The sequence below is a fragment of the Podarcis filfolensis genome (assembly GCF_964270895.1).
Source record: "Podarcis filfolensis genome assembly, chromosome: 12".
NCBI classification, from domain to species: Eukaryota; Metazoa; Chordata; class Lepidosauria; order Squamata; family Lacertidae; genus Podarcis; species Podarcis filfolensis.
In genome coordinates this window covers 38,727,104-38,748,398 of record NC_139614.1, presented here as the reverse complement: position 1 = coordinate 38,748,398, position 21,295 = coordinate 38,727,104, and the positions used below count along the sequence as shown (strand labels likewise).

General features: G+C 38.9%; 1 protein-coding gene across 20 annotated transcripts in view; it reads left to right on the top strand.

Annotated features, from left to right (window-relative positions):
* MPP7 (MAGUK p55 scaffold protein 7) overlaps positions 1-21,295 on the top strand; it is an 83,948-nt gene that overhangs the window by 58,778 nt on the left and 3,875 nt on the right. For 10 of the 20 annotated variants that reach the window (XM_083579746.1, XM_083579734.1, XM_083579749.1 and 7 more), the window contains exons 12-17: positions 5,156-5,185; positions 11,337-11,507; positions 17,109-17,189; positions 18,666-18,759; positions 20,024-20,132; positions 20,688-20,831. In XM_083579746.1, the coding sequence (XP_083435872.1) occupies positions 5,156-5,185; positions 11,337-11,507; positions 17,109-17,189; positions 18,666-18,759; positions 20,024-20,132; positions 20,688-20,831 (629 nt within the window). The remainder of the gene's footprint in view (positions 1-5,155; positions 5,186-11,336; positions 11,508-17,108; positions 17,190-18,665; positions 18,760-20,023; positions 20,133-20,687; positions 20,832-21,295) is intronic. The other 10 variants (XM_083579740.1, XM_083579745.1, XM_083579739.1 and 7 more) reach the window with 1 other exon arrangement.

The following is a 21,295-nucleotide window of genomic DNA, read 5'->3' as shown; positions in this document are numbered from 1 at the left end:
TTAATATTGTTAATCCATAATTAGCATCGTGTAATGGATAGGGTGGTTAATCTCTGAAAGACCTAGTTACGTGTATAACCACAATAAAATAGTAATTTTGATATTAAATATAAACTGAATTATATACTTTTTAAAATTTTCACTAAGTGTGAGAAGAAATATTTAATCACTGTCAAATATATTTATATAGTTCAATATCAATATCATGTGACTTAATATGCTGTGCATTCAAGCAAGATGCAACCTATTTTATAATTTTGAGAATTAATTGTGCACAATTCAAATTTTTATGTGGCGCCCAAATACTGAAAGTAAAACTCATTTTGTCGAAGTCTACACTGTGTTCACTCTGTGTAATAAAAGCAACTCCTTATACCACTATCTGTTTTGTCAGCAAGCCAAACACATCTTCATTCTTCTTTCAAACCTAGTATTCTTCCTGACATTTAGTGAGGAGTCTTCCTCTAATAATCCCTACTATTGCAAGGACGGCAAACTTTGACCTCGCTTTTTATGCCTATTTGCAGTCCTAAATTATATAAAGTCAGTGTCATCTTGTCTTGGGTCACTTGCTGCTATGGTGACGGCATTAACACAGGCTTCATATTTGCAGTTTGCTGTCTCATCAAACAGAAGAGTGCATTTGATGAATTTCAGTATTTTTGCCTAAAAGTTATCCGCTTAAAAAAATACATTAGCATTTTTTTGTTTTTATACATTCTCACGCAAATCTTTTTACGTACAAATTTTGTTAAATGTTTTCGATATAGCTTGGAAATTCAATTTTATACCTTAAGATTTTTATACATCCACGAAAATCTTAGTGATCCTGCTTATGATAGTTTGTCAGTTGATGCTCATTTATAAAATGGAGCTGCTGTGCATTGTGATGCAGGCAAGTGACTGAACTGAATGACTCCTACTTTCCCCCAAATATACTGGATAGAGTCATGCATCTGTTGTGCATAGCAAATGGCAAACATTTAGAACCTTGTCGCAAAGCAGTTGCATGTTCAACTAATAATGAAACAGATCCTTGATATAAATCATCAGTTGTGTTCCAATTTACTTTCAAGTAATTTGTCTTGGCGCTGTGGGTTAAACCACACAGCCTAGGACTTGCCGATCAGAAGGTCGGCGGTTTGAATCCCCGCGATGGGGTGAGCTCCCGTTGTTCAGTCCCAGCTCCTGCCCACCTAGCAGTTCGAAAGCACATCATGTTCAAGCAGATAAATAGGTACAGCTCCGGCGGGAAGGTAAACGGCGTTTCCGTGCACTGCTCTGTTTCGCCAGAAGCAGCTTAGTCCTGCTGGCCACATGACCCGGAAGCTGTACGCCAGCTCCCTCGGCCAATACAGCAAGATGAGCGCCGCAACCCCAGAGTTGGCCACGACTGGACCTAATGGTCAGGCGTCCCTTTACCTTTACTAATTTGTGTTACTTCATCAGCTCAGTTCTTTTGTCAGTTTCCTTTCTGTGCATCCTACAACTAGATTTCTTTTGCATGCTTAATTTTTTCTTTATCCATTCTAACCAAACTTGCCTTTCCATCTTAGAAAAATATATAAGAAAGTGGAACCATAATTATTATTATTTGTAGTGTGGCATGCTCCTGTTCAGTACACACATGTACACAGCCTTTTTTCCTCCACCCCCAGTCAGCCAAGATTTTGTTTCAGTCACATTTTAGTAATTCTGTATTGTACATTGTTTTAAAATCTACTGTTTATTTTATTTTATTTTATATTTTATATTTTATTTTATTTTAATCTTGTCAAGTTGCTTTGAGATTTTCAATAGAAAGTGACTGAATAATCATTAACATAATATTGCTCATCGAGCATGCTCAGTCTTCAGTGTGCTGTTTTGGAGTTTCTTGGCTATTTCCTCCCATAATGCCCCCCTGAAATCTCCATTTTGTGCTGTTTTAGCTGTATAAGGGCTTGATAGCTAAGAACTGAGATGGCTAACAGTATTTATAATTCATGCCAAATATAAGTAGGCAACGTTATGGAACTGAAATGTTGGATACTTTGGTTCACATCAAAGTAGCAGGTACCCGCATTGGTGACTAATAATAATGCAACTTCATGCATTGCGCTCCATGCAGGAAGCTTTCCTGTTGATGTAGCCTCCAAAGGGGTCCAAGAATGCCAGTGGAAATCTGGTCTCTCCTTGTGAATGCAAGGGGCTTTCATGGTAATGATCTGGCCAAGGTTTGGGTTAACAGATCTCACACACTGCTCAGTTCATAAATGCAACACCCTTAATAGTTCAGGTGGGAAAATTTATCCTCATTGAAAAAATAAATTCTGAAGAAGGCTTTTCTTCCCCAGTAAGTATTTGTCCTCTTCTTCATTTCTTTCTCAGCTAAGCAACTAAGCTCTTCCTGGGTTCAAAGAAGGCGGGCTATGACAAATTTAGCAGGGGCCTATAATTTAATTCTTTCTTAACAGCGCAATCCAAAGTGTTTGGATTTGGCAGATCTTGGGCTTTCTCGGCTGAGGGGATAATGGTATTGCTCTGTAAGAGCAACTCTCATAATACATTGTATCATTTGTATAGAGCACATATATGAACTAATCCTTTGCCTCTTAAGAACGCATTCAAGTAGGTGTCCTGTTCCTTGTGATTGTGACTTCCTTGTATTGTAAAGGGACAAGAATCTGAATAACTACATGCATGTGCCCTTTAAAACTGATATGCATGTGTGTTGTGCCCTGATATCTGTACCATAGTATGACATTTCATCAGAAGCTACCTGTGTAAAGTAATGATGCTTGATCAAGGAGCAATAAAAATGGTACTAGCAGAAGTTGTGTATTTGGTGAAAGGGGAGACTTTGATGGACAAGCAGGCAGAGAAATGAGCCCAAAGAAAGTTTGTTTTACTGCATTGTAAGTTGTCTTTGGGATGTGTCTAATAAACTAGGGCAGGGGTGGGGAGCCTGTCGCCCCCATATGTCACTGAACTACAGCTCCCATCCTTCGTGACCATTAGCCATACTGGCTAGGGCTGATGGGAATCAGAGTCCAGCAACATCTGGAGAACCTCAGGTTTCCTACTTCCGGGCTCAGACAGAGCTTTCCAAACTGTGTGCCACGACACATTAGTGTGTCAGCTGCAGTGTGTAGGTGTGTTACACAAATACTCCCTGTGCTCTTTTAAGGGGTTAGTTTAACCTCTGGTTTGTTAATAAAACTGAATTACTGCGTCACAAAATGAGACATGTCTAAAAAGAGTGTCACCAATATGAAAAGTTTGGAAAGCTCTGGGCTAGAGGAAGTCTCTGGATGAAAGCAACAACCTGTAGACAACTTAACTTCAACTTAAGAGTGTAACCATTTCAAAATTACATTTGAAAACCCAGTGACTCTTACTTATGATGCTAAGCAGAACATGACTAGTTAATGTGTTGTTTTTTCATCCCAGGGCTGGTGCAAACCTTTCTGTCTCTTAAACAGTGTTAGGGGAACATAGCCTTTGCATACACACCAAAAAACCTTACACATTTTGAAAGTGAGGTTCTGTCATTTCCCACTCCCATAAAAGAAATTGGGGTACAGGCTTTTGCAGCAAAACGTTGAACGTGCAGTGCATCATACTTCTGCAAAATATGATCTTAACCTGTTCTTTATATTACTCAGCTCTGTTTTTCCCATTTTATTATGTGCTGAATATAATGTAAATCATGTCTGCTTGTCTTTTGGCTGTTCTAAGCTGAGGAAACAGTTGAGTGTGGTAGGTGTTTTTCCCCCCTTTTATTCTTCCATTATGTCTTCAGTCCATGTAATCACTTTGCATCCTATTTCCCCCCCTTTTGCGCTTCTCAGAGGAAATTGAAGGTACATGTACAAGTTCCCCTGCTGGGCTGCAAGTGATGACTTAAAAACTAAGTATTCTAGGTCATCACAGTCTTAGAGGCAATTAGAAAATAATCCATATAGATAGCAGTATATGTAGTCATAACAGCCAGTTGCTTTGTTGTTGCTGGAATTGTTGTTCCAGTCCTGAGAATCGTGGTAGCAGAAGACTGTGAACATGTTGCTTTCTGCACGTAGTTCCTACAGCACAGTATTGGCATGTATGCATGAAGATTCCTGTGGGGTAAGGCACAGGGATCCACATGTGTTATCCCATTGTCAGATGTGGTTTCTTCCTTTGTATTTTTCCTTCTCCTCACATAGCAGGAATTTTGGGGGTCCAACACAACAGATCTGCCTGTTTCTGCACATGGGTCAAGTATGCAGAACAGGAGTGAATGTGTGCTGAAACCTCTGAATGTTAGCAAAGTAACATAACTGAACAAAGCAGATATGTTAACACAAGACATTTCCATGGAGCTAAAGATGATGTCAGTCCTGTTGCATGGCTCTCATAGATTATCTTTCTTAAATTCAAACTTTGACACTGAATAAAGTGGATCTTTTCCAGTCATTAGGGGTGCAATTTTGGAACACAGCTTGACAGATGCTTTACTGCTGTGGTGTCAATCTTTGGGAGACTTTTCACTTGCAGCATACATTTAAACAGTTGCAGCTCATTGATTTCTTTAGATAGGTTATCTATCTATCTATCTGTATATACCCAAAAGCTGTAAAGTATTTTGTTAGACATTTGGTATATTAAAATAGGCACCAATACTATTTTATACCTAAGAAGTTATATTCATTAAAAATACCCTTTCTGTCTGATCCATTGAGCCAAATACAAAAACTCCTGATATTCTTTGTAGATTTCTTTACCTTTGTGTTTCAGCTGTTGTATTTTTTATCCTACATTAAAATATAAACTAGAACACCTTTTAAAATCACTTCTTTATTTTCTGTCATGAATAAGGCAATAAAACAGTGAAAAGTTAAATATGCATGTTGCTGTACTCCAAAATCTCTTGCTCAACTTCAGAACAACACAGTGATTTATTTTTAAGCAGTGGCGTATCGAAGGCTTTTTATGCTGTGCTTTCTGCAGTTGTCATTTTTAAGTAACTCTTCTTTTGCATTCATGGCTGGGCATCTAACTATTCTGCTTTATTTCTTGGCTTTTGTTCTGTATGCTTTTACACTTCATCCAGAGGAAGCTGAATGTGCTGGTCACAACAGTGGAGCCCACATAGGTGAGCAGTTGCTTACAAAAGACTCTCTTTCTTTCTCAGCTTTTTCCTGGATGGCTACAGAGTTTGCAGGTAATGGGCATCACTGCATGCTATGAATCTGCTAGATTAAAAAATGGCTCACTGGATTTGACACAAAGGATCTGCATCCTAACCGCAACATATGTTACTAACATTGAAATATAGAATGCATTGAAATGCTACCTTGAATATAAGGAAATAATTTACTTGGGTAGAATTTGCAAAGAAATTTAAATACCGTATTTTTCGCTCTATAAGACGCACCAGACCACAAGACGCACCTAGTTTTCAGAGGAGGAAAACAAGAAAAAAAATATTCTGAATCTCAGAAGCCAGAACAGCAAGTACTTGTCCTAGACAAAATGTTAGGGTGGCTATATTCCATCTGACTACATTATTTTTCTATCACAGTGTTCTTCAATCTTGGGTCCCCAGATGATATTGAACTACAACTCCCATAAACCCTTATCATTGACTAAGCTGGTAGGAATGGTGAAAGTTGTAACCTCTTGACTTAGTGTAGGATAAGCCATTGTGGTACCTGACACATGTTGTGGGCTACAATTTTCATCATCCCTGACCATTGGCCACTCTGACTTGAGTTGGTGGCTCCATAACATGTAGAGGGTACCACGTTGGTTACTTCTGACTTACAGTTAGTATTGCTGGATGGCTGGGATTACTTTCTTGTCAGTGAGCCAAGTAATAATACCACGGACTGGCTCATCTTTGCTCACCTATTCTTGAAATGGTTTACTGGTAATTCCTTAGAAGATGCTACACAAGAACCATTATAAGCTGAACATACCATATTAGGTTTTCTTTATTCTTCAAGGAAGGGATGTGGGAAGAGGACACAAATTATTGGTAAGAATTGGCCCATGTTGGGGTATAAAATGGGGTAGGATAGGGAAGGAGGTTGAGATCCTGGTGATGCAGGAACTACTCAGGGTAAATCAGCAGCACAAGAGTAGGTGGAAACTAATTGAGGGCATGCTACATAATTTATTAATATATCCATGTCACATGTTTTATTAAAGGGGAAGGTGACACTGCAGACAGGTAGACTGGTAGAGAAGCTTGTCTGTAACCATGCTTCCAGATAGATTTTAGAAGCTGTTCACTAAACCTGTATGCCTGACATTTGCATGCCACAGGAGGCCTACCAATCCAAACAGAATAGCTTTCACTGTTAAAGCCCTTCATGATTTGGGACCTCAGTAGCTGAATGATATTTTCTTCCCACTTACATTTATCTGTGCCTTGAAATACAGTGGTACCTCTGGTTACGTACTTAATTCGTTCCGGAGGTCCGTTCTTAACCTGAAACTGTTCTTAACCTGAAGCACCACTTTAGCTAATGGGGCCTCCTGCTGCTGCACCGCCGCCATTGTGCAATTTCTGTTGCTCATCCTGAAGCAAAGTTCTTAACCCGAGGTACTATTTCTGGGTTAGCGGAGTCTGTAATCTGAAGCGTATGTAACCTGAAACGTATGTAACCCGAGGTACCACTGTAATCATCTGAAACTCTTCTCCTAGTACCCCTTGCATACTGAGGTGCGGAGAGAATAGTCACAAGGGAAAAGGCCTTCTGGTTGTGGAATGCCAGAGAGGCCCACCTGACACGCATTTTAATGCCTTTCTGGTGCCAGGCAAAGAACTTTTTTTATTTTCCAGACATTTTAAAATTGATTCCATTTATTAATTGAAATAATTAATTCTTTAATCTTTGCATGCTGCTGTGATTTTAGCATGGTCATTTTAGTTCTGTGAAATTCATTTTGGGACCTCTGTCTTACTGATTATTGCTGTGATTTCTAATCTTGAGGTCTGTGTTTTATGGTTGTTTTATTTACTTTAATGATTTCTTGTTTTGTTTAAATAGTTTGTGATCACTGACATCACTCAGGGAACTGCTGTTGGGAGACTGATGAATAATAGCAGTTCCACTGATGACATTCAAATTAGCAACTTTAGTTGATCTCTTCTGTTGAAATATATATTTTCTTTAACTTAGTAGAATTGAGTAGGATGGATTATCAACCTTAACTCACACTTTTTGTCATACAGAATAAAAATGCATAACTAGGCAGTTATCATAAGATTATTCTGAGTAGTTAATGGGATGTGTGGAGATACGCCATAATTCATAGATAATGAGAGGGGGAGAAAACTCCATTACTACCTTTGCCTTCCTCCTACATACCTCTACCAGCAGGGCTCTATGAGCCTCCATGTAGGTGATACTTACATACCCTGAGGTATCTGCAGTCAGCCTGTTCAGTTTGGTATCACTCTTGGCCCAGTATGTCCACTGATCTCCACTGTTCCAACCAGGATCTGAAGCAGGTTAGCAAGCGTTAGTTTAGAAGGGAACCTTGAGAGTGCCAATGCAGATGCACTCTAAGCTAAGGTTTGGAAGGAAACTTTTCCTGGAAAGTTGGAGGAAGAAGGGGAGACCATTGGGTCACTCCCAGTTTCTTAACTGTGGATACAGGGTGGAAGTGTTATAGCTTCATTCGGTTTTCATGAAATGTTATTTCTGGGATTCATAATGTGAAACCACAGTGGTATCAGACATACAGAATAAAAACTATTTAAAAGCCCTAGTCATATGTCAGGAATTGGGTGTACTGTTATAAGGTGGCCTCAGAAATGAACTTCCTACAGACTGGAGTTGTCCAGAAATAATTAACAATGTTTTTACTGTGCTAGTCAATGATATGGTGCTGGTTTAACAGAGAACTTGCTATTTGTCTATAATGTATGTCAAACTGTATTAAATTTGACACACAAAGCATGTATATCATTGTAGATTGTGAGCCTGTGGGCAGGGCTTTACCATTTATGTCTAAATGATACCTACTTTTTGTGAGATGTTTGCTGTTGATACTTATTGGAAACAATGGCTTGTCTTTTTCTCTATATACATTGAAGACAAAGGGTTGTCTTCAATGTATATAGATAAAAAAGTGCATACAATTTTGAAAAACAGTGATTGGTATTAAATGGGCAGCAGTGAAGGACAGAAATTGAACTAATTTTCATGTAGTTTAATGGTTCGAACCATATAGTTAAACTGTTTTGTTGGTAGTAAACTGTTTGCATACTATTAAAAACAATAATTGGTTTCACCCTTTTGGAGAAAACTATTTAAATAGCTATTTATCAACATACTTAAAAACTCAATAAACTCAATATAAATACTGGTTTTAGACTCCAAGAAGAATGGTGTGAGCCATTACCAGAAGAGGGGGTGTTGCTCCCTTTTGTTTCTACAGCTAGTTGCTAGAAACATGTTCAGTGTGTAGCATTTCTAAAGTGGTTGATTGCACTTGGAATAGTCTAACACTTTAACCTGACCAGGAAGAGGGGATTAGCATTAGGGGGTGGGAAGTCCTGTTCAGTGTTTGCTAATTTGTTACAATCTAGTTTGACCATGAAATGGGATCAATGCAAAGGGTTCTGCACCCAGGAGCTGGCTTAATTTTCAGTGCCTTTCACTGATGATCTGTGGAACAAAACAGAGGAAAGTTTTTGCTTTCCCTCAAGTATGTACTTCTAGAGGGGAGCCTAAACCTTTTGAGCAGCAGCTATTCTTTTGTAGAGTAAGGAGGGCATTCAGATACCCTCCAGGAGTGCCTCTCCCACCAGCAGGAAACAGGGTTAGCTTGCAAAGTTGACTCCACTATTGGAAGGAGCTACCAGGCTGCCATAAGCACCATGGAACCAGTGAAGGCCTTATTTGGTGCCCCCAGCTTTCATTTTTCAAAAGTACATGTCTCTACCCCTCCTAGGAAAAAATTATAATCAAAGTGTGCAGGTACCCTTCTAAGCACCAGGGATTTCTGTGAAATGATTAGCCAGTGAGTGAAGTGAGAGCTGTGATTGATAAGTGAGCTGTTTAGACACCAGGCAGTGGGAAAACTTGGGGCTCCACATAGCTGCTGTCCCCCTTTAGTGCCCTTTTCCTGCTTCTGTCTTATATCCTAGTCCTTGGATCCACCCAGTTGCTGCTCTGTTTGTTTCACTTTGCTTTCCGCCGTCCATATAGAGCAGCTGCTTCAGAAACTCTTTGAAAATGTGGGAGATGAAATCTGGGGGTCCTTCCCATTGCTGCTTTGTTTTGCTGCCTATTGGAATGTAGAGTGGGTAGCTGCTTGAGAGATGCCTCAGTAGAATACTGGGGGGTGGGGGGAGGTTATGACAACCATTTGTTGTTTCTGCTGCATACTCTGCAATGGGGATTATTCCAAAGTTGTTTGGGTGAGGGCAGTGCAGAGGCTTCATATTGATGGTGATAATAATTATCACATTTTTCCTGGTTCTTTTTTATGAGTGAGCAGGTGCATAAGTCTTACTACTACTACCACCACCACCACCATCACCTTTCTCCTGCTTGTTCTCAAGTGTTGTTGTTTTGCCAGGGGTGGGACATTTCCAAAGAATCATTCTCAGCATCACCTTTTCCTCTTGCCTGGCACACATCAAGGGTTGTTCCCAAGTTGTTTGGGAAAGGGAGTGCTCAGTGCAAAGGCAGAAACACTATTACTGACATCTCTTCATACACCCCTTATTTCAACATCTACTCTGATGAGTTTTTTAAATGACTTTCCTTTGCATTTTCCTTCCATTTCTATTTGTTGTTGTTTATTAAATTTGTATACCACCCTCCATCTGACAATCACAGCTTTCAATTTTTGCCTATTCAGGTGTACGGCTGGCTGTAGTGATTCAGAATTATTCCTGCATTCAGTTATCTTTTAATTTCTAGCTCTGATCTACAGCAGCACGTCAGAAGTATTGTATTCTCTGGCAGATCAGCATGCTGGGATGCAGTTGTGATGGGAGTTCAGGGTGGGAGTGATAGAATTCTTAGATGTTTATCTGTGTAACTCATTCATTTAAGGGACAAGACATTCCTGTGGCTCTATTAAAAGGAGTCACTATTGACTCTGAGCACTACCATTTTGTCTCACTGCTGCTCCCATGGTGTTTATGAAGGTTCTGGTCATACCAATAGTGCACCAGAGGATGCAAAGTATTGAAACGTAAAGAAGTATCAAGTGGCTTGAATTAAAGGTGATCATACTGATACGTTGGGCTTTTCTAGGCAACATAAAAGGCAAGCAGATCTTGGTAAGGACAAGCAACAACTCAGTGAAGATCTGTCTCAGCAGGCAAGGAGGCATGACATCTATTTCCCATCATAAGAAGCCTGTCCTCGATTGCTCAGAGTAGAACATCTGATTCAAGTGACAAACACGACTGTAGACTGGATGAGCTATGTCGTCTAATATATTGACTGTTTCTCCCCTTAATTATATTTTATCTTGTGCCCCATTTAATGATGTATGTGTTATCAGAACAAAGCATATTGGTGTTGCAATGATTAAAATGGATTTTTAATGTAATTCAAGACTGTGAAGCTACTAATGGGCATAGCTGTCAACGTTTCCCTTTTTTAAAAGGGAAATTCACTTATTCTGAATAGGATTCCTTGCAAGAAAAGGGAAAAGTTGACAGCTATGACTAATAGGTTTTTAGAAACATTCATCGCTGTTGTTGACTTTCTTTGAACCAGTGTGGATGTCAAATATATGATCTCAGCTGGGAACGTATGTAGATAAAGAATGAGTGTCTTCTGTTGATTCTGCAAGCACTTATTAAAATATCAGTATCTGGGAGTTGGGGTAATTATCAGTATTTTGCAAGTCTGTATTACAAATGTGACATTTCCCCATATTTCTGTTCTCAGTGCTTAACAGAGATCTAGCCTGCTATACCAATATGATGTTGTTGTTTTTTAAAAAAATACATCATTCCTAATTTTCACCAGCAACCCATACACTTTGAAATTGGCACCTTTTGAATAAAAATAATTTGGTAATGTGATTAGGCCACAATCCTATCTAAAAATATAGGGGGACTTCAAAAGTAAACACAAAACAATGGAGATTAAAAAGACGTCAAATTTCACCCCATGTGGCTCCCATATGCCCTTGCATGAGCCTAATCAAATATATATGGAAAACAATTTGGACTTTGAATTTGGTCCTTTAAGATATAAGGAAGAAAAACTACTAAGTAACAAAAGTAACAAATGCCCATATGAAGGAGTGTTTGTTACAGATGGGCTACTGGCTAGGCTGATGACAGTAACCCTTGCTTCTGCTTCTTTTTTTAAATCTCGTAACTACAGCTGGTTTCAGGAGGAGTTTCCGTCTCAGCAGAAAAGATAGAAAAACAAACAAGACTATGTATGAATGCAAGAAGAGTGATCAGTACGATACAGCAGATGTCCCAACTTACGAAGAAGTAGCAAAGTATAGACGACAGCCCAATGAGAAATACAGACTTGTTGTCTTGGTTGGTAAGTTTTAATTATTTGAATTAGGAACCTAGGTTGTTTAAATAAAGACTAAACTGTTTTGTTTCATGTTATCTTTTTGAACTTTAAAAATCATATGCCAAAGCAACCTGAAATGCTCAAAAGTCTCAAGAGGCTCATGTGGAAGCAGATGTTTCCTGAGGTCCATATATTCAAGTATATTTATAAGGAACCACAAGGGCAGGCAGGTACTGTACAAAGATAAAAATGTACATTAGTTGCTCTTTTGCCTCTGGCCTCATCCACCACTGGCGTGTAACCCTCAGAAAGCTGATAGCTGAAAGATTCAGAGGTGCCCCAGCACAATGGCAGCTAGAGCATGTGTCTATATGCATATCTGAGAACAGTAAGCATCCAGCATAAAAGTCTCATGGACTTGTTTCATGTCCACCTAGCCATATTGGCCAGATTGCATGAATATTCATCATATTTATCCTGGGCCTGAAAGCAAAAAGGATATGAGAAGGCTCTCCTCAGTATGTGAGGCCCAGAAGCAGAGAGAGTGAACTTCTGTCTTTACAGCTTCCATCATTCTTTTTCCTGGCCTGACAGCCTGTGCATTCACCTGCTGAAAAGATGATTTTCATCCCTTTTCAGTCACATACATTGTTTTCCCACATGGAAAAGGAGTAGCTGGATGTTTAGCTTATAGCCTTTCTGTAAAGTTTCTCTCCCTATCATGCAGATGTAATGTGTTTCAGTTCTTAGTTAAGGATTGTGAGCTCCTCTTTGCCGAGCAGTTAAAACTTGATTCAGAATCTTGCCCGGTTGGGTGAATTACACTGCAGAGGGGGAGGCGTTATAAGCTTTATTCAGCTTTATTTTACCTGTCTCAAAAAGACAACATAAGACGAAACCTCCTGATTCAGGCCAAGGCTCACCTAGTCTAGCATCTTGTTCTCACAGTGGCCAACCACATACCTATGGGAAGCCCACAAGCAGGACATGAGTGCAATAGCACTCTCCCAAGTTGTAACTCCTGCCAACTGGTATTCAGGTCATAGTCAACAAATAGTCAACTTGTATTCATAGTCAACAAATGCCTTGAGATGGTTCACAAGACATTTATTTAGCTAGCTAGCTAGCTAGCTCGCTCGCTCCCCTTTTCCTGTGCTCTTAAATCTCATCACACTGTAGGGATAGCTAATCACAAGCAGATCTGCAGTCATGGTGCAAGACTCTTTATTATTATTATTATTAAGTGTTTGACACATAGCCACAGCAGATTTCATCAGTTTTGCTTCCGTTTGCTTTAGAGTGCCATTCTATTTGACTCCAGGGTAAACTTGTCAGAGTTTTATTATTTGCCAGTAGCCAATAAAAAAATACCCACTATTGCATCAATTATGAAGCTAAGGAACATAACTATGAAGCAATCAATATACCAAACACTATTTGCTAATGTGTTACATAAACAAGCTACCCTTTTCTTCCAAACAGATTCCTAGTCTACCTTAACTGTGTTTTATCAAAAATAAGTGGGGCCAATGTGGACTAGTAGCTGACTATAGTTGCAGGGTAGCCCAATCAGTGTTCTGTTCTGTTCTGTTCTTGTGTTGGGTGATTCCTATATTACCTCAGCAGTTAATTCCATCATATGCTCAGGACTGGTCACTTGCAGAAACTTAAGATATGGTCCAGAACATAAAATAGGATGGGGTTATGGTCTGTGAATCTAGTCAGCAATCTCAACACTTGATAACCAATTTAGAGATCTTACAAAAGCCTTTTAGAAATATTTTCCAATATACTCCATTTACAATCCAACAATTGTAAATTGTTCTTGTACTTGTTGCACTACATTTTAGTTTCTTTTGCAGTAGTGTATAGGCCAATGTTTCATTAGCGGAATTTCTTCCATTATAAAAAGTTGCAGACCAGAAGAAATATGACCCTCTATCAGGGACTGTTACGAACTGTAGAACTGCTGTTTTTATATAGCTCATATCCAAGGGAACACTTAAAATCAGTTTTTAATAAACAGCTTTGTCATTCTCTAACGCACAAGTTCAGGCACCTACTACTGTGAGCGAGAGATTGTGGGTTCTACACAGCAAGTAATAACATGCTTGAGTTGATTTTACACCTATATCAACAGAGTTCTGTGAAATGTGTGATAAGTAGACTTTTTATAACAAATCACATATGCTGGCTCTGAGGGATATCTAGAAATTTCGTTTTATTTTGGTGGTACTAAATCAAGTGAAGAAAGTGTGCTTTTACAGTAACAAAAGCAGCTCACAAATTTATTGCAGACTTCAGTAATTTTGATGTTTTTCTCTTGGTATTAGAAGCAGCATAAGTCTGGCCAATATCATAAAAATGTCTTGGGTAAAATGTGGAAAAACTGGCACTGTTAATATAGGTACAGTAGAAATGATCAGATTTAAAAGCTTTGGACATGCTAGTAGCTGCATCCAATACGATGTGTGAAATACAATTTTGATGTTAGTGCCAGGAAATACAAGGACAAATAATTAAATTTTCACATAATTGGTTGTGGCAAAAATGTTCAGCTATAGGAGCTGAAAACACAATTTATTATTGGAGTCTATTTAAAAAATAATTGGCTGCCAAGTAGATGTTTCACTTAAACTTACTTTAAATAAATGAATTCTAATTCACAGAATATAAACTCGATGTAGAGTTTAGACTATCACTGGGATGCGATTCTCCTTTCTATCTAATCCCAGCTCCCGCACATTTGCTGCCATCTGCCTTTTTTCTCTCTCTTCTACCTAACAGGCCGAGATGGAGGCTCTAACCAGGTTTGGTTCACCCCAGTAGATAATTTGGATAGTGAATGCTTATTTAGCTGCATTCTAGTCCCTAAAATAAAAGTAGCCATTGTTTTTAGGTAAGTGGGCCCTGAGCTATGGGGTGGTATGTTAACCCACTGGAGAAAGCACAAGTCTTGAGCTTGAGACTCTTAATCTCAAAGGTTGTGGGTTTGAGCCCCATGTTGGAGCAAAGATTCCTGCATTGCTGGGGGTTGGGCTAGGTGACCCTTGTGGGCCCCTTCCAACTCTAGAAGTCTGTGATTCTATGATTGATTAACTGTTAGGAATATTGATATTCAGAAGGGCATTAGAACTGATCAGCTGACAAAATAAAGCGAATGCTAGCAGGAATGGTGCTTTGTCTAAGAGACAATCAGAACTCCAAATGCTGCAGGTCTGAATTTAACATTACTGTACATATCCTGACTGACATTTGCTCCAGCACATAATGATGAGCTGTGATCTCCCCTCCTCATTGCAGGGAATCAGGGAATCAGAAGGAGTATGGTGGCAGATTAGGCAGAATATGGATCACCAGCATTGGATTTACAGCAAGAGGGTTTCCCCCAGCTTGCAAACATCTTGCTCTAGTTGCACCTTGGATATAAACCTTAAAATGATATTTCCTCAACAAGTATGGAATAAAAGGGGCAAAAGTAATTATTTGAACCTAGTAATGGTGTTTGTGGTAGGCAGCTGGAGATTTTTAATACACAAGTGGGGTACACAGGGAAGGCTGAAATTAACCCCTTAACACTCATTTCCTTTCTGGGAAACGTGTCGATTGATACTTCAGTGCAAAGGTTTAATCTTGGCATGTTAGGAAAGATGACCAGTTTGTACAAGAAAAGCATCCATTTGGGTAAGACATTCTGCAGAATGTCAGGGGGAAAAGCAGATGAATTTATTTGGGTTATTTTAAATTCTAATACCATAGTCCTGTGGTCCCTGTATGTCACTTTATCCTTAGGTAAGGGAGAAGTAGGAAATTGTGTAGAATACCTCAATAGAGGATCTTGATTCAGAGTAGTGGCGGGAGGAGTCTGAAGTGGACCTTTACATGAAAAGTTAAAATGATTGAACCAACTAGTTGTTTAAATATTATGGCTTGGATCCTAATTTTGGGGTCTGTGAATGGAAGGAAAGTTGGAATCATGGGAGCAGTTCTTCTGTATGCTCAACTCTTTCTGTGAAGCTAAAAGTGAAGCAAAAAAGTTTGGATCCAAGCCAATAAATTTTACTGAGCTTTATTTCAGATACAGCTGTTCAAACCAAAAATAAAATTAGATGAAGTAAGCTGTTACAGATGCCTTGCCATGGTTGCTGATCATCTAGATACTCAAAGCGCTGAAGACTGTTCATATAGCGTTGATTCAGTTAAAATTTCTGAAATGGTTGGATTTCAAGGCAAAACAATACAGCAGAGCAACAAAACAAGACAACCTTGAATGTTTCACAAACCTTGTGAGGAAGACCATGAATAAGTGGAAATCAGATATGTTTTCATAGCTGTGCAGAGCTTTGATACTACCTTTATAGAAGGCTTTATTCCTAGTGCTCATGAAAAATCAGTTTTCAACCTACCAGTAACCATTCCATTTCCATAGAGATAAGATTGTAATTTACTTTCATATAAGTCACTGTTGTCTGGAGATGCATAATTGTAAGAATGGTAATACAAGAACAAAAATCTAATGCTGATAGTTTCACAGTCATTTTTAATTTTCAGACTGCGCCAACAAATTTTGTTTACATTTTAGACGTTCATCTACAGTAATAAATTATAGTTCATGCAAAACAAAGATGAAACTTACCATGCCATTTCTTGCTTAAGTGCACTTGGTGTAAATTCAGCAACAGCTTGGCCTTTCTGGAGAATCTATAGTTTGGAAATAATGAAAAGTATTTGGCCTTCATTAGTACTTCTTTACTGCACATATGGGTTGGGGTGCAACTAGTCAAATCTGAATATTTAATAACTGTGATGGGTCTGAATATATTAAACTATTCAGAAAATTTATAAATGGCTCACACCCTGCCCTGGCCCCATCTATATCAAATTATATAATCTGGAGCTGAGAAGAGAAACGCTAATCACCTAAGTGTCTCTTTCAGCTTTTTCATCTAAGCAGAAGATGGGCTGAACATAATACACCAGGCTTCCTCAACCTCGGCCCTCCAGATGTTTTTTGGCCTACAACTCCCATGATCCCTAGCTAGCAGGACCCAGTGGTCAGGGATTATGGGAATTGTAGTCTCAAAACATATGGAGGGTCGAGTTTGAGGAAGCCTGAAATACACCTTTCAATTTTGTGTGTCTTGTCTTGAGAAAGCTAAGAAGATGAAACAAAGTCACATGAAATTGCTGCCTGTATTCAAAGGACAGTGGATCCTAAATATGTTGGTGGGAAGATGGATATCCAGTCATGATTCTTGGGTATCTCCAATAATCTCTGCTCTGTCAGATTCGTATTTTTGTATATTTAGTAACTCTGTGTGTATATCATTCTTTGACAAAACTGGCAGCGGGTTGTTCATTTTCCAGGTAATGTAGAACTGCAGTTCCTGAAGCCCACAGGTCACAAGAATGAACAACCTGCTGCCTATTTTGCCAGATAATGATATACACAGAGAGTTACTTGATGTAAGGACAATCTCTTTATCTCTGCCTAGAGAATGCGGATGGTGCTGAAGTTACACATCTTGTTCTGGCCTTGTGTCTTTTAAATTTCACATCATAACGTGCTGCATGATTGAAATAGTAATCAAAGGATAATTGATTACAATGCATTTTAACTTTCAGGGCCTGTGGGTGTAGGATTAAATGAACTTAAACGGAAATTGTTGATCAGTGATACTCAGCATTATGGTGTAACCGTGCCACGTAAGTGACAATCAGTTCTGTATGAAGTTCAGTTTTACTTAATCTGGCATAAGGTGAACATGTTTGAACATATAGGGTATGCCTTTTAGGAGTGCTCACCTTGAATAAGAATGTAAAGGCTGTGCTTTTTTCTTGCTGTCGCTAAACACTTTAGAAAATAAGAGCTCTCAGTTAAAATCTCTGTGAGAGATGGGGTGGGTACTCTTCCAGCATTGTGGAGCTTTGTCCAACCTGTAGAAGTTGTGCCACAAATGGCACAGAGAGTAGGAATTTGTGGCCCTACAGGACAGAATTGGAGTGGCCCAGGGGCCTGTTACGCCATAGTCAGGTTTGCACTCCCATCTGCACCTTTAATGCTGACTTGGTGCTTCCACATCACTTTCCAATTTGCTAGAGTAGAGGCAAAACCATTCTAAGGGATGACTAGAACTGATCCATATTTGATATCCTTGCTGTGTTAACAAATTTTAGCAAGCCACCCATTTGCTGAGTGTTGGTGCAGCTGACTGACAGGAATGAGTACTTTAATTATTTTAGGGGTAGGGAGGGGAGCATGCAGGCTTAAGGCTCAAAACAAGCCTTGCTGCATCTGAGCAAGTCCTGAATCTGCTCTAACTGTTGAGAAAATCTATAGTTATCTATAGTGACAAATGAAACACCCTGAATTCAGTAGTGCAGGAAGTAAATAAGGAACTATTGAAGCAGGGATTAAATCACTTGTTTTCAATATAACTTGAAAGCTTATTGAAACGCTCACAAAAATTTATAAATGAAATGTGTGTGGTACAGCACATGTGTAATATCAATGCTTTAATGTGACTGTTTATATTGGGTATATTGCTCAGATGTTACAAAAAAGAATAAGCAGTATTGGCATGAAGTCTTGCAAGCATTCTAATTTTTAGGATAATGTATTTTCAGGAATTGCAACAAAGATAATATCATATCAACTTGAAGGATGTCCAAAAACTGAATTAATTCTGTGCCATAAGATCAATAACGGTTCTTGGACACACATGCTTTCTCATAAGTCCTTTTGAATATTGAAACCACTAGAGAAAGGTGATTTGATATCCTGGGTTGCTTTCAAAAACTTTGGGAACACTTCTGTATGTTATGAAGGGAACATGAATGAGGAGAGAATGCATGGAACCTAAGCCAATTCCTGATCTTGGTTAGAGGAGGGAGGAGCTTTTGTGTTTAATCCACCACCACCACCACTCACATTGCAACAATGTCTTGGTAATTAACATCAAGCTGATAGCATGAGACTCTTAATCTCAGGGTCATGGGTTTGAGTTCCACGTTGTGCAAAAAATTCTTGTATTGCAGGGGGTTGGACTAGATGACCCTCGTGGTTCCTTCCATCTCTACAATTCTGTGATTCTATGATCAAACAGAAAAGACTTCTGTTGGTTTTCTGGTTTTGTTTGTTCATTTGTAAACTATTTCTTATTTCTTTCTCAATAAAACCAGACACAACAAGACCAAGAAGAAGCCAAGAAAGTGATGGTGTTGAGTACATCTTTATTTCCAAGCACTTATTTGAGACAGATGTACAGAACAACAAGTATGTGGGAAAGCAAGAACTTTTGTCATATCAATGGTTTTTTGTCATTTTGTGGCTAGACATCAGTTTATAAATGGAAGGTGCTTCCTCTTCTAAATATTCAGATTAGAATAAACTTGATTTGAATGGGGGGGCGGCAATGTGTATTCAGTTTCTCTTAAATATCTGCTTACTTCCCTACCTGTGATCTGTTGGCTTGCCTGAACCACTTATTTGCACATTAACTGACAACTGCTGACCACTAATGGAAAAAATTAATTACCACTAATGGGAATAATACAATTACATATACTGTTGCCCTCAACTATGATTATAATCCATATGGACACAGTAGCAGTTCTAGACAGCAGATCTCCTGTTCTGCGTTTGAGACCTCTTCTGAAATGTCCAGGACAGATGTCAGAAGTTTTAACTCTTTTTATTAACTTCAAAAGTGACTTCTCTATACAGCACCAGCAAAGTCCTGCTCCTGTGCTGAGGGTATGGGTGGGAGGAAGAGGGAAGGGCCTCACTGACTCAAGTTTGCAAACTTGTTCAGTATTATGCTGATGCAGTGTTACATATGATAATGTTACATTCCTCCCAAAAAAAAATTTGTAGTCTTTCTATATAAGAAGTTACATTGAACAATTGGACTAGATGACACTCATGGTCCCTTCCAACTCTATAATTCTATAATTCTGTGATAAAACAGGTCAGATGTGGAGACAGATGTGGAAACAGCGTTCAATAATCTATTGTTTAGATTATGCACGTTTTTACTTCATTAGTTTCAAATGAGGATAAAAAAAACTTTAGCGGGCTATTTGTTTTTGCTCTGTGTCAGTGAAATAAAAAGCAGGTTTACTGTGCGTGTGTGTGTATATGTGCAGTGGTACCTTGGTTTACGAACTTAATCCGTTCTGGAAGTTTGTTCTTAAACCAAAACGTTCTTATACCAAGGTGTGCTTTCCCATAGCAGCAGGGGCTCAATTTACAAATGAAACACACTCAACCGGAAGCAGAACATGTTCTGCTTCCAAGGCAAAGTTCACAAACCAAAGCACCTCCTTCTGGATTTGCAGCATTCTTAATCCAAGTTGTTCATAAACTAAGCTGTTCTTAAACCAAGGTACTACTGTATATATGTAATCTCAAAGCAAAAAAATCTGTAATAGACTCTCACATAGAAGTGAAAAGAACTGGATTGTGTGAATCATCTCTGTATAATGCTATGTTTGGGGAGTCTTTAAAGGAAACATTCAATAATGTTTTTCAATTACAGGTTTATTGAATATGGGGAATATAAAAACAATTACTATGGAACCAGCATAGATTCGGTTAGATCTGTTCTGGCTAAAAATAAAGTTTGTTTGTTAGATGTACAACCTCATGTAAGTAAACTACAACATTTTGTTTTTCTGTTGGTAACCGAATGCTGATTTGCATTGCTTTGTAGAAACAAATAAGATACCTTAGGCGGGTAAGAGCTGAAATGTGAAATCTTATGTTCTACCGGCCACCTTGGGACTGAACTGCTAGTAGAGGAGCATATAGACCTGGGTGCAAAAGACTAGCTGCTTACCCCATTAACTATGAAAACAGATTTATTTTTGCTAAATTATTCTAACTTGAGAACTTTTACCTGCCTGTTCAGAACTGGACTCATTCACATACACTCCTATATAATGGAACTAGAATACATGACCAACATGACTGGTACTTCAGGAAATACTATGGAGGATCTTTCTGAATGAACGATTGTAAATTACTCTGCACAATTAAAATGCTATATAAATTATGCTTAATAGCAGTAGCTCTGGGGGATGAGGGAGAAAAATATAGAGAAGTGCCAGATGGAAACTGGAGAGTGCCAGGTGACTTGCCTTGCTCAAAGTAAATAAATTTTGAAACAAGCTGCTCATAACTTAGCATTTTCTTCCCTCCAGACAGTAAAGCATTTAAGGACATTAGAATTTAAACCGTTTGTCATCTTTATAAAACCTCCTTCAATTGAGCGTTTGCGAGAAACGAGAAAAAATGCCAAGATAATTTCAAGCAAGGATGAAAAAGGTGCTGCCAAGCCTTTTCAAGTAAGTAACTTCTGCGTTCCTGCAAATATGACAAGGTGCCAGGGGGGCTGTGTCTGTCAGTGAAGGTGACTACACACCCTTGTTCACAGTGCACATAATATTTTTTCAGCATAACATTTTTTTTAAGTATTGGAAACAGAATCAGAGAGGCCGATCACTTCCAGAACCACCACCTCCCTCTCGCTTCTCCCTTCATTTCATGCTCTTATTGCCTGTCCTTTAGGCAGTGACAGAAACAGTATTACACCTAACATGTTAGGGATGGAGGCAGTTACCGTATTTTTCCATGTATAAGACTAGGGTTTTTTTAATCCCCCCCCAAAAATGTTTAAAATTGGGGCTCATCTTATGCACGGTTAGTGCTGAGGGGTGTTTTCTTAATTTGGATTCCCCCCAAATAGGGGTGTCTTATACATGGGGGGGTTTATACACAGGAAAATACGGTATGTCCCCTCCCAACATTC